This window comes from Ptiloglossa arizonensis, chromosome 7, assembly GCF_051014685.1.
Source record: "Ptiloglossa arizonensis isolate GNS036 chromosome 7, iyPtiAriz1_principal, whole genome shotgun sequence".
NCBI classification, from domain to species: domain Eukaryota; kingdom Metazoa; phylum Arthropoda; class Insecta; order Hymenoptera; family Colletidae; genus Ptiloglossa; species Ptiloglossa arizonensis.
The window spans coordinates 13,641,829-13,655,995 of record NC_135054.1 but is presented as its reverse complement, the minus strand read 5'-3'; the positions used below and the strand labels follow the sequence as shown (position 1 = coordinate 13,655,995).

At 40.4% G+C, this 14,167-nt stretch overlaps 2 protein-coding genes across 5 annotated transcripts in view; one reads left to right on the top strand and one right to left on the bottom strand.

Moving 5' to 3' along the window:
- The window catches only part of LOC143149266 (uncharacterized), a 77,962-nt gene extending 69,166 nt beyond the window's left edge, over positions 1 to 8,796 (top strand). Inside the window, exons 2-3 of the mRNA XM_076316483.1 lie at positions 6,305 to 7,869; positions 7,940 to 8,796. Of these exons, the coding sequence (XP_076172598.1) occupies positions 6,305 to 7,869; positions 7,940 to 8,266 (1,892 nt within the window). The 3' untranslated portion in view covers positions 8,267 to 8,796. The remainder of the gene's footprint in view (positions 1 to 6,304; positions 7,870 to 7,939) is intronic.
- Qin (tudor domain-containing protein qin) overlaps positions 1 to 12,829 on the bottom strand; it is a 347,962-nt gene extending 335,133 nt beyond the window's left edge. The window contains exons 1-5 of one of the 4 annotated variants that reach the window (XM_076316481.1): positions 11,487 to 12,829; positions 9,722 to 9,991; positions 9,560 to 9,642; positions 9,169 to 9,372; positions 9,015 to 9,095 (exon numbers count right to left, since the gene is read on the bottom strand). In XM_076316481.1, the coding sequence (XP_076172596.1) occupies positions 9,015 to 9,095; positions 9,169 to 9,372; positions 9,560 to 9,642; positions 9,722 to 9,884 (531 nt within the window). In that variant the 5' untranslated portion in view covers positions 9,885 to 9,991; positions 11,487 to 12,829. Of the gene's footprint in view, positions 1 to 9,014; positions 9,096 to 9,168; positions 9,373 to 9,559; positions 9,643 to 9,667; positions 9,992 to 10,257; positions 10,444 to 11,486 lie in introns of those variants that run through there. The other 3 variants (XM_076316479.1, XM_076316480.1, XM_076316482.1) reach the window with 3 other exon arrangements.
- Between the last annotated feature and the right edge of the window lie 1,338 nt (positions 12,830 to 14,167).

Below are 14,167 nucleotides of genomic sequence, written 5' to 3'. Positions count from 1 at the left end.
CCGGTGCTTTGTAAATTTCCAGGGCGAGAACCTCTTAGAGGTCGCGGCACACGCGCTTTGCGGATTTTTCAATCACGTCCCGTACTGACAGGATTAATAAAGCGGCGCGCGCTACACGAAGAGTTTCCAGACTCATTTCATGCAGAATCGAATTGGATTTCCAGGTCGGGGACGGTGTATATCTGTGTGGAGGAGAGATACGGCCAGCGCGCTCGTCCCTTTGATGTGCCACGCTCGGATACCGTCGAGCTTTCTCTCGAATGATGCCGCTCCGCACTTTGTTACATCGCCACTAAATAATCGGTTTATAAAAATTCATGGCGAGTCTAGCGAGGCGGCGGGTTTATATCCACCCACACACGTTCCCACCGTGTCGCCGCATAACGAACTCTGACGAATCGAAACAGACGAAGACTGCGTTCGACAAAATGCAACGAAAATTCCACGGTATGGGTGTATTCGGGGAAGTTGGAGGGGTTTCTTTTTTTTTTTTTTGTTGTTTCAGGGGGAGGAATCGACCCTGGAGGGTGCTTCGCGAGAATATCATTTTACGACCATTGCTACGAAACAGAGGAAGAGTAAGCTGTTAACAGGGTCTGTGGTTAGAAACGCGAATACCATTCGAGTGGGCGCGGAATCTTATCCGTTTTCATCGAGATAAATATTGCGTCGTTTCTCTTCCCAATAATGTGCATTAGCATCATTGAGATGCATCTAGGTTTTACCGTGTTCGTTTCAGTCGATCGTGGAGAGTTTTTCTCTGGAAATATAATTTCATGACTTGAGCTTTTAACACGTTCGAAATCTACATTTGTAAAGGTGAATACACTCGAGTGAACGCGAAATCTTATTCGTTTTCATTGAGATAAATACCGTCGTTTCTTTTTCGAACAATGTGGATTAGTATCATCGAGATGCATCTGTGTTTTACCATTTTCGTTTCGGTCGACTGTGGAGAGTCTTTCGTGAAAATATTATTTATCGATTCTCGTAGAGGTAAATACAATCGATCCCTTTCCGAAGGAAAACCATCATCATTCCTGAGATAAAGCTACGTTCTGGATTTTTAGAAAAAGCTTTCAGTTTACACGTACGGGCGATGTTTGTCGCGTCGAAACTGTCTTGACCCACATATGAATCGTGAACGTGTTAAAGTTCTCGGTTTATCCGTGTTTCTCGTCACTTTAAAAACATCTCCACTGTTGAACTTTTATACTCTAATTCGCCCACACCTCGAATACGTCGTTGAAGTATCCAGGGTACTTTTGCAAACGTATAGACAGTGAACGAAAAAAGAGAGAGAACCATGAAATTGGATATCGTGGAAATTAAAAAATTTACAGTCTTAACCGATTAAATCGAATGAAAAATGCTTACGCAATATTGGCCCGTAAATCAAGTCTTTCCAGAGCAAAATGTCGATTTTCTATTTCGATAGTGTGAATTATCTACCCTGCGTTCGTTCACCGCTCTGCGGTGTGAAAGCAAGGGATTAGCAGAGATTACACGGAATTATTGTAATCTCTTGTCCAAGGTATTCTATATGTCGTTCCGTTTCGGTACAATGCTGACATTTTCCTACCATCGAATTCCGTACTCTTGAAAAATCCAAAGCTACGTTAATTATTATTTACCGCGTGTCTATTGACACACCTCGGTGTGTTCAACAATCACGATACTATTGCAACGTGGAAAAAGGTTAAAATTTCTATATTTAAATTATTTTAAACGACTTTCCTCTGCGAATCGAACAATTACAATACTGCGATATTGCGATACGGAGAATGACCAAATTTCTATATTTCTATATTTATATTTCTATTCATATGTACGCGTAAACCGATGATACATTCGTATCGTTGCTATTGTCCCAAAGGACTAGCATTTCCTCTCGAATAAACGATCAAACTTACGTTTGAGCAGCACTCCGATATACATGTACAGTGCTCGAGCATACAAAGCAAAAGGGTTGCATACTGCAGACACTGCACTTTCCTCGAAAAACAAATTACAAAACTATAAAAATAATTTCTCACCCCGTCTAAGGTAAACATTAATCGTACTGGATATTACCCGTAAAAAATCCCCAGATCGGTCCCATTCAAAGGATCGAATTTGTCAAAAAATCGCGTTCGAGATGGTTAAATGCTCCCTTCTGAGCAAGACACTTTCATCATTGATCGAATCGGAGTAAAAATTAAAAAAAATCCCATTCGAAAGATCAAATTTGTCAAAAAATCGTGTTCGAGATGGTTAAATACTCCCTTCCAAGCAAGACACTCTCGTCGATGACCGTATCGAAACAAAAGGAATAAAACTAATAAAAAAAAAAACAATCCCGTTGGAAAGATCGAATTTGTCAAAAACTCGCGTCAAATGCTCCCTTCTGAGCGAAACACTCTCGTCGTTGATCGGATCGGAATAAAACGGAACTAATAATCCCGTGAGCGAACAGGAGAACGGTTTCGAAAGAACTCCGATGAAAAGAAAACATGGCTCGCGGTGCGCGAACGCGCTATAATTAGCGAGGCGCGTCGAGATCGAAGTAAATTCGATAGAGCCGGCTGGCGTTTCGTCTAGCGAACGTCGAGAAGATTGAGCCGTCCTGCACGATCGAGGAAAACGAGAATAACGGGAAAAGGTAGTCGTGGATCGTACGCGTAGGGTCGAGGGGTTGAAGCCAGAGGGTAGAGTCGGAGGATTGGTACGTTTTTAGTGGTTGCGGCACTCGAACGTGCCAGAGCGAATATATCCTGCACGAGTGCATGCATACACGCGCGAGGTTGACACGTGTGCGTGGACACGCGCGCACACCCGCGCACACCCGTGCACACCCGCACACACCCTGGGTGCCTTTATTCTTGCTATCTCGACGCACGTGCAAAAGCGCTGGACGGCTCTCCGAATATTTTCCTTCTAATTTAATTTCACCGGGCGGAGTGCAGCGCACGCATTACTTCGCACGTATCCGGCAAGTGGGAACAGATTGAGATCGAGAAGGGGGAAGAAGCGCCCCGGCAACGAGTCTATAACGATGCACGCCGGTGATTTTTTAAAAGGCCGATTAGGTAACGTATCCACCACGGTTTAAGGAGAAACATCCACCTACCTGCCTCGAGGCTAACACGGGGAGAGCTCGTAATATTTAGATACCGTTGATTACGGTACGTTCCTCTTTATCTGTCCGTCTGTCTGTCTGTGTGTCTTTACCGAGAGCGTTATGCGAGGTTCGAAAACACTTGAATTTAGAGGAACTCGCGGTACATTTATCAAGTCACCGATCTCCTGCCGTTTCCACCATCTCTGCCGCGTTAAACCATTCGGCCGTATATTACCCAGACAGTATCCGTTGGTATCAAAACCAACCATGAATGGAGGAGCGATCTATATCGAGATCAATCGATTCGTGAACCGTTCGGTTTGGGGGAAACTCTTTTTCCAGATTATTTATTTTAAATACATCCTCTTCCCTAAATCTTATTCGAACAAGTGCAGATGAAACATCGCGCGAACCGTATCGAACGGATTCAATGATTTTGAACAAACGATAACCAGAAATAAATAATACAGGACAGAATGTGTTTTTCTAATTACTGAGAACACAAAGGAAGAGTTCAACATAGACCTAAATCTTCTGACACAACGAGAAATTTTAACGTCCTGCTTTGCACTTATGAATTTTTAAGTTTGTATCAAACCTATAATACGTACAATACTTTGTATAAAAATTATTTCGTTATAAATTCTTGTACTCTATACGTGTACTTTCTTGCTTAATTTCTTAAATACGAAGATGTAAAAGAGATCAACCCTTTCTACTGTCGTTCTCCGAGCTGACCTAAGCCACGAGACGATTTGTTCGTTTGAAGTTGCGATAAGAGTTCGAACGACAAATCAGAATGCAGTTCGAATTTATTTTCTCCTCGTTTATCAATCCGTTTTAAATTGCATCGTGTCAATCGCACGTGGAGTCGTACGGTGCACGTCCGACGAATCAGAAGGGTTAAATTTTAATAGAATTGTCTCACCTAAACTTCGATAACCCATCCTTATCGATCCCCCGCTACTCAATGTCTCAAGCTGAATGTAATCTGATCCAATAAATAAGAACAGTGAATAAATATGGCGAGAATAAACGAGAGAGAAATAATGTGTCAACGTGGACCATCGAGCTCGAGAACTACAAAGAAACATCGTAGAAAAATTACAAAAATTACAAAAATTTTAATATCTACATTTTTCGCTTTATCTTCGTAATAATCGCGTCGACGGGTCGCTGAGGTTTTCCCGATTAAAATGAGTCCAAACACGACATACATTGCAGAAATTTTATTATTTCGTTATTTTTTGATATTCGAGATATTTAAATTCGTTACGAACGAAGTTCGTCCGATTCGCTTCGTGTTTGGGCTCATTTTGTTCGAAAGAAGCTCACCGATCCACCGATACCATTGTTACAAAGATAAAATGGAAGAATTGAAAATGTTTATTTTGATATTTCGATACAGTCGTAATGCGCGCAGAGTTCCTTTGAAATACTCGAGCTCGGTCATCCTTACTCCTGGCACTATTTCTTTCTCGCTTACTTTCGCTATGTTTATTCTCTCTCCTTGTCGTGGGCCTCGAGACTCGAGCTCGAGATAATTCCTGGAATAAAATCGCTACCTGCTCCGCGATAATTTCAACGCCAACCCCCGATTTACTTAACCCAGACCTGCACAAGCTAAGCTCCGGAGCTTAGAGAGCTTCTCTCACCCCACCTTCGTTACCTTGATACAAAGTCGTTAACTGCTGACACGCGTCCAATGCGGTTAATGACCGCTCTTTTTCATTTGTTTCTCAAGAGGTAGACAGGAAACACGAAACACCGTTCTACGCAGTGATGGAAAATTAGTCAAAATGATTTGGAACGCTTCGAATCGTTTCGACCAAGGGCAATTTCAAAAAATTTTTTCAAATTTCATTCAATTCGTTGAGAACCCTTTTCTACGGTATCTTTTCTCATTACCAAAATATCAATATTCATAATTTGTAACATATGCACACCACAAAACGAACGATACTCATAGTTCCAATTTTCCAGATTTGTTTTACTATTTTATATCAATAATATCGCTTGCATAGATACTTAGAAAATACTGAATTTTTATTGAGCTTCCAAAATTGATCGAAACTCTCCAAAATTTCAAAATGATCAGAACTTTCAAGACTTTCATGACTTTCGAGACTTTCAAGACTTTCATCATGGCTTTCAAAGCTTTCAAGACTCCCAAGACACATCCGAAACGTTCCAAATCCCATCACTAGTTGAACATGGCGTTGGTCTCTTTCCAGACTATCTCTGTCCCTTACGATTAATGACAGTGGTCAGAGACTAAACGACACAAACTCCTCAGGCTCGGTACAAATTTCTACTCCCCGTCCCCAGCGACCGGCGATAATACACAATTGTTCTTTGTGCTCACCCACAGCATCTGCAGTTGCTTAAACATCCATTACCGCGTCGCTAAACTTGTCCCCAGAATCCGAGAATTCGTTACTTTCGCACCTAGTATTTGCAAACTCTAATGTCTCGACTTGGTGCCACGATTACGACCGATAGAACTAAATTACGTTTCATCAAAGTGTCTCAAACGGTAAGCTCTGTGCAGAGTCTAAATTATTCTAAGAACTTGGCCATCGTATTATACAGATCTCATAAACAGAACGTGAACCAATCTTGCGTCGACTGAGAAAGTATCGCGATAAGCGAAGACCGATAACGGAGGCTTATGGATCGGTACAAACTCCGAACACAAGCGAAGACACAATAGTCGATACGCCCGTTATGGGGTTAAATTTAAGCGAGCATTACTGTATATCCGATAGTTTCATTGCAGATACCAGAGTACATATTGCGTAATATCGACAGAAGGAACGGAGATCGAATACAATTACGTTCGTTGAAATCGTGGGAATATTAAAATGAAAAATACAAAAGTGCAAAGAATAAATCTAGAAAAACGATCGAATCCTGAAAGAATAAAATTGTTCGCCTTTGAGTACCTTCACCTTCTTTTCAAATATTTGAATGAATACTTCGTAACATTTTTTTTTTCGCAAAACTACATACAGTTATTCCTCAAGTAGAGGGTTAACCGAGTTTGATCGTGCGTTATAAACATTGAATTTACGAAATTGAAATCGAACAATGGAAAATTCAAGGCGCAAAGTTTGTCCATAGATATCAATGGTGTTAATAGTGTTAATCCTATCGAGCACACGTGTTCACGAATAACTAACTCGAGTTTATTTCCCGTTACAGTGTTGTCCATGAGGAACTGTGCAGCATCCTCGTCCGATAAGAACACGACACAGGTTGCAGTGGAAGAGGAAGATGACGAATCGTTACTAAACATGACACTGGACGAGTTCAAAGAGAGGTATAGGAGACTGATACCCTACATGACGTTCTACGTCGCTAATAACTACGTTAACGGACAAAGCCCAGTGTCGCAAAGCACGGCAACGAAAGAGTTTCAAAGCAGTCCGGTGACGAGACAACAGAATCAACAATCATTGGCCAGGACCTACCACGGGCCCAGAAAAGGAAACAATCATCGCACGAACGTACAAAATCAAGAAAGATTCGTCCCGTCCGTGCAATTCGATCCTCACAGTCTTGGAAGCGATAACGATTACTTCATGCCGGTGAGATACGGTTCGAAGACCTACGACGATCGTGTGCCCTATCAAACGTACCAAGAACAGAAAGCGTATCCAGAAATCTCTACAGCACCCAGCCAGTCGGCGAGCAAGGAGAACAGGTACTACGCAAACGTGAGACCATTACGACCTTACACGACAAATGGCAGAGATCACCTGCCTAGAAAACAATTGGTTAAACCAGTTCACACCAGCGTTCGTGACGACTACGCGTTGGATTACGGTGTTCGACCAACCAGTAATCCCCCGATCAACTATCCGGTTAAAGAGTTTCAAGGGCACAGATACCTTCCACAACCCGGATACCCTAGCGTGCAATTCCTCGAGCCTGTCCCTGGAAAACAACCATCACCTACGATCCCACATCAGCCACCTCGAAACACGAACGTGAACTTGAACCAGATAGTCGAGAGCCTTCACCTGAGTGAACGTTTGCCAGAGATGTTGAACACGGACAACATCGACGTCAGTTTGAAAACGCTCGTGGAAATACTGAACATACTCCACAACACCAAGAAGGAGGAGATACCGCAGATCCAAGCACCACCCTTGACACCGTTGATATCACCGCCATCGAGACACACGCAGAAGGTACCGAATTTCAAGCCGAGGCCGCAAACGCGACCGAAGGTAATCACGGAGACGCGATTTCAAGCGACACCGAACCCGTTGTACCTAACCGACGATCCCGAACGATACAAAACAACGTACGAGGATGAAATCGAACCGAAACCACTCGGTCAACCGAATTACGTAACCGATAGCGTAAACAATAACAAGGTGGTGGAATATTACATCCCAATCGTCCAGGACGTCACGACTAAGGAGAAAGAGGCGTTTCTACCGACGATCAGACCTCATATTAGCGAGACCACCACCGGTCATTCTTACGAGATCGTGGAAGACCTGAGCGACGACGTACTGCAACAGGAACGATACTCACCGCCTCAATCTACCACGGAAAATTCGATTCACAGTTACACGTTACCTAAAAAGATTCCAACCACTCAGCAAACCGTCACGCAGACGTCGCAGAAGTACGGTGCCACGCGAGGTGAGGCTAACGTTGACTATCCAGCTTATTCCAGTATACCGTTCACGAACTTCAGTTGCAAACAACAACGTTACAAAGGATTCTTCGGTGACCCGGACACCGGATGCCAGGTAAAGTTTCGTAACATTGCACGTACACTGTCTTTGTGATTTTTTAGCGATAATAATTTTTATTGCGCAGGTATGGCACTACTGCGACCTCAACGGCGGCAAATCATCGTTTTTGTGCCCAAATGGCACCATATTCAGCCAAGTGGCGCTCACGTGCGATTGGTGGTTCAACGTTAAATGCGAAACGACAACGCAATTATACGTGCTGAACGAACGTCTTTACAAATACATCTTGCCGATAATGCCAAAGTTCCCCGAGGATTTCACTGGTCCGGAAGTAGATCGGTACTTGGAGATCAAATTCAAGGAGATGGAAGAGAAACTAAGGGAGAAAATGAAGAAAGAGGAAAAGGAGAAGCTCAAGGACAAACCGCAGACACAAAAAGAAGACGAATAATCAATGGATAGATTGTAGTTAAATTATTATAATCTCGCTTATTTAAGCCTAGCTCGTATTAGACATGCCTCGTTGCCATTATTTGTTATAAATAGCAACAATTGTAGGTTGTGTTTACCACGTCGTTGGAAGCAAACGGATTTTGTGAAACTTAAAAATGTGCAATATATATATATCGTAGCTTTATGTGATTTTATATTTAACGTACTGTAAGGAAAATTTTACGCAAGATCTCTACGTTAAAGGAAATCAAATTATCCGGTTTCATTGAAATATATAACTACGATGTCTAATTTAATTATTCGGGCACATACAAAGCAGTTAGAAATGCCAGAAACAAACAAGTATGAAATAATTGATAATGTCAATAAGTATTTTCTTTTCCTCTAGTCATATTTGTACTGTATAATTATTTATAACAAGATATACTCTACTATTTTATAGAAAATGTCTGTGCTTACACATGCATTACACAGATCGTTTTACTCTTTTAGGGATATCACATATACAGCACACTGTACTCAATGATAAACATTTTCTAGCTTTCATGGTCAATAATTTGTATGTATACAAAACTATATGTTACGATTCGTACATTCTTTGATTCTAAAGTAATACTTAATATATTGTTCCAAGTAGTAAATAAATTTATTTATTTATCGTTTTGTAATATATATCTTATGACTGTATATGCGATATAATAAAACCAATTTTTATAACAAAGATATAAAGTCAAACTAAAACTTACCTTTTGGGCGTGACGAATCCTCTGGAGACACTCCGTAACGCATTTGGACACCGTATGAAATTTGGGAAGCAGCTTCTGATTCTGAAAAAAAAAAAGGTAAAAATATATTAATCTCCTGGTATAATATGACCCATTTTTAACCAAACATACAAACCTTGTTTATTATAGGTAAATAATTATGATTCCTATGTAAGCGTAAGATACAGTGAGAACATCCACCTATTTTACAGTCTTCGCAATAATATCCTAATAATTCTTTGCACTGCTCTGAACAAGTACTGTGCAACATAAAGGAATTTTCAGTATCACTCTCGCTTAATATAACTTTTGTATGATTTTGTAATGCTCTTCCATGGATCTGATAAAATATACAGGTACATTTTTACTTGTCGTAACTTTTTAATTTTATATACTATATTAAATGTCTTTGTACGATTTTTACAAAACATAATACATTTATTTTTATTATATGTTACATTATTAATAAAATTAAAAACAATGTATGTAATTAATAATGGATAGCTAGATTTTAATAAAAAATATACCTTGGAATAGCAAATAAAGCAATAAAGAACAACACACTGTAGACACTTTACTGCTGCTTGAATCCCACATTCATAACAAAAACCTGGAAGTATACAGAAATTACTTACTTTCATTTTCTAAAGTAACTCAAAATACTTTATCATTTCCCGATATATACAGACCTTGTATATATTGTTTCTTCAACTTGGAATTAATCGATTTAGAAAAACAAATATCTGAATCGTCTATACCAACTGGACGATTATGAGACACAACCATTAGTCCCAATGCATACATATTAACAGGAAAAGAAACTTTTTGATCCTCTTCGCAATGTGAAACCATATTACATACAGAACAAGGTTTATTAAAATTTAATTTGGCACATCTATCGCATATAATGTGTCCACATTCCAATAATAAAGGAACTATCCCACGTAAAGGAACACATTCTGAAACAAACGTATTAAGAAGCTTTCTTAAACGTCTCTCCCAAAATACACAATATTTTGCAAATTCATGAAAAATACGTCTAATGCAAAAGAGATAAAAAAGATATAAACTTCTGCAACCTCGAAATTCGATTCTAACCTCTATAATATTGAAGTAACTTGCGCTTTAAAAGTATAACGATATACAACTAAATAAAGTAAAATGTATATATTTATAAACAAAAATGTAGAGAAGTTTTATAAAATAATAATTCAAATAAAGCTACCTTGAAAAAAAAATTGATGTTTACACTCTGTACAAAAAACGTTACGAAGTTTTGTCGAAGGAAAATTGTAATTACACGTGTAATTATTATCATTTCGTGAAACAGACATTTTATACAGCGTTACTAACGAACTAAACGGTCACGAATTTTAAACAATCACTATTGTAAGTCAATTCACTATTTAACATCACATCACTCGTTTCAATTGTTTCTCAGGGCCGGCACACGATGTGTCAATACCCATATGCTTTAATCACCGATTATTACCTACGATAAAATATTTTTTACGCTACATCAATTACTACATACAATGAAATATGCACTATACGTCCTTAATATAAAAATTAATGAAATATACACTTTATTTAATTGAATATTCAACAGTATTTACTTTCCGTCTGATAAGCTTGAAGATAGAGCGCAGGTAAACAGATCATGTGACTACGACAGGAATGTATTTACAAGAGGATATTCGCCGAATAAATGTTTATTATAATTACTATTTATACACTACTGTAGCATTATTAGTATTTTTAACTATTTCTTGATGAAAATTTTGCCACCAATTTTTCAATCGTTTGTTATTTATTTCCATGTTTCGATTCATTGTATTTTAGAACCTATTATGTTACACTCCTAGCTGTACGACTGTATCGACACAGCGGACCAATGGCATTCTGATCAGAAATTCAAATAAATAATACTGTTTATATTCACTTTAAGGTGAACGGACAATACATAGATACTGATTAACTTATAAAAGTATAAACTATAATATTATAGTATTATAGTGAGTCACTGTGACCTCTGTCGGATGAAAGTTACAATAATTTTGTTTTAAAATTGTTTTATATTAATTATTTTTCATACTCCTTAAATGTACAAAATTTATAATAAACTTAAGTTTAGTTAAAAATTAAAGAACCATTGAGTTCTTTCTTTTTTACATTACGTTTCATGCCATAAATATATTAATAAAAAAATGCGCATTCTACGTTGTTGCTTCTAACATTATTAATATTTAATACTATGATGTTATACAGGTCATTATTATAACAAATATTCATTAACACATCGAAGACATATTTCATAATTATATTACGTGCAGTTCATAAAAATAATCGTTCCAATTTGTACGCAGGGATTAATTTCTTACCTTCTCTTTCTTCCTGTCTTAAAATCTAGGAAATTAATTTACTCGTGAAAATAAAGATTATGATAACACGTACCTGGTTCTTAGAAGCGACTCGAGTCGTATTTTATCATATTTGCGACAATTATCGCATATCTGTGTCCAAAACATTGCTGAAATTCTAATCGTTTCAACCTTTTGACAGTTGAAAGTCAACGTACACCGGTGGGTCATGTGATCGGTACTATTCCTATATAGTACAAAATCGGTGTAATTGTAGTCACGTGATAGAAACGTCTCACGATTCTTAAGATAGATGCCGCCGCGATCTCGAGAGCCGTACAATTTGGCAAAAACATAAAAAGGCAGGTGGATAAGCGGCGAAGTTATGTTGGATCCATTGGATTCTAGGCGCGGTCGTGGCAAAGGTCCGTTATGATCCCACCCAGCACGATCGCTCCAGCGAGCAAGAAGATCGTGAAACCTCGTTCGCCATATTCCAACTAGATGCTAGTTTTAGGACATTGCAAATACAAACGTAACTAAATCGAACTAGACGGCCGAGCGCTATCTCCGCGCATGGCATCGAATCGGAAAATATTTTCTTTTCTCAAGAACGCCTCCTTTGAAAATCCAAACGAGAGCACAAGATGTCATTAAAATGTAAATGCGTCGTCCGGCTACGAATGCGCGTAGGTGGTCAGAAAATGTTTTCTATTTGGATTTGTTCTTCGACGATAGCTTTGCTAAGTTTACACAGTCGATATAAGACTGGCACGTTGGCTATTTCTGACAAAAGCCCTTAAGATCGCTTCACCTTTAAGCAAGTATACGTATGTAAAGTAATCCCTGTTTAAAAACCATTCGGAATGTTTGTACGGGAGACATGTATATTTTAACGTTTAACGAGTCCTGTCTCTAGATCTCTGTGTTCGACTAACCTTACGTACCAAACGCAAGATAATTAACTAACCGAACAGTGGCTAGACTGGCTCTTAGGTTGGTTTCTTCCAACGTGGAGCTACAACTCGATGAAAAAACTACGAGTACCAACATCGAAAATATGTCTCTATTATACCGATATACGAGATACGGTATTGGTAGACAGACGGTAACGCTCCAATTTGAAAACCTATAGTCCGTTTCTCGGGCGTGCAAACGTTGAAAAATTTCTACAGCGTAACGCGTACATCGCGTACGCGGTTAAGAATTCGCGAAACCAGAAATTCCTAGAATCTTTCTCTCTCTCTCTCGCGTATCCACCGATACGTTCTCAATGACATCACGTATATATATACATATATATTCCAGAAATAATTGCATCGACCGCCCGTAGAGTAGAACCAAACAAAATAATCCGAGATCCAGGCGGCGATAATTCGAGTTCTCATCTTTTACGTAATCGGCACGCTCGTGCGGCTCGCAGGTTGTGGGATAGGTGAGGCAAGAAGAAGGAGGAAACGAGATATCGGATTTAGGCCGCCGCTCGAAACAACAGTATCTACCAGCGAGGCGGTCTCTGGACTAAGCAAACCGAGCGAAAGAGCCGTGGCAAGGTCTAGGCTGGCTGGCATTCAAGGTCGCGTGCACAGCGCAAAAGCCCCCGGATCTATCCCCGCCCCAGATTTCTAGCGCCCTTTGCCTCGCTGCAACAGTACCCCCTCTCCACCAACTCCCGTTCCCTCTTCGTTTCTCCCGCGTTTGCACGTTTCACCGACTCGGTCCCTCTTCCTCGCTCCTTCGGCGTCCTCCTCTGAACGTTCGAGCCGTTTCTCGCTCATTCTCGAAGCTCGGTCCGCTCCTCTCTCTCTCTCTCTTTCTCTCTTTCTCTCTCTCACTCACTCACTCTCTGTCTGTTCGCTCCTCGCGGCGATCTTGCTCCCTCCGGCTGCGTGCTCGTCGTCTCTCGTTCTTCCCCTCTTTCGCCTTTGCCTTTCCGCATGCAACATCGATTTACCCATAAAAATTCCCCGCACTCAACTCTATCACTCGACTATTACTTCCTGCCCGGGCTTCGGTTCTCTCGCTCCTGGATTCACCGTTGTAATACGCAACAAAAGTATGATCGATCCACCGGATAATTCAGCATTCGCATGCCTCGCGTTGCTTGAAATTGCTTATTTACATGCCCGTGCAGGAGTGTACAGGCACGTATGCTATTGCGAGAGCGTGCGTTCGCGCGCGCGCGCGCGAGCGCGCATCGTAACTTGGAAGTCGAACTAAACAGAGAGCGAACGTGCAGGGCGCGCAATCAAGAAAACGGAATCCTATCTTCGTGCAGAACGAATCGCGGCGCGTGTATCGCTTGCTTTGGCTCCGGGAACGCGTGTCGATGAAACACACTCGCGAATGCTGGAAAACCGCGAAAACAACGACGCGAGGAGAAGATTGATTCTTTTTTTTCTTTTTTTTTTTTTTCTATTGTACGGGACGTACGTTACATTCCCGCGAGAGGTAACGGGGACCGTGGTTGCACGAGTGTGCAGCCGCGTTTAGCAATGGCATCGAGTTTGTGCACACTCGAAAATCTCTTGGTTGAAGAGCTACGTGTAATTTCCTCGGACCCGGGTAATATTCGCGAAAACCGGGTCGCGATTCTTGGACCGTAAGAAAAGGATATGCCAAGTACCCTTTAAGAAACGGTAACTATCAGAGGACCAGGGGGAGGGGGTATAGTTTGTTATTCGGTTATCGTGTAATAGGTACGGAATAGAATGAGATTATTTCCGAGTTGGAAAAATTATGTACGCGAATGGAAAATAATTTTTAATCGAACAC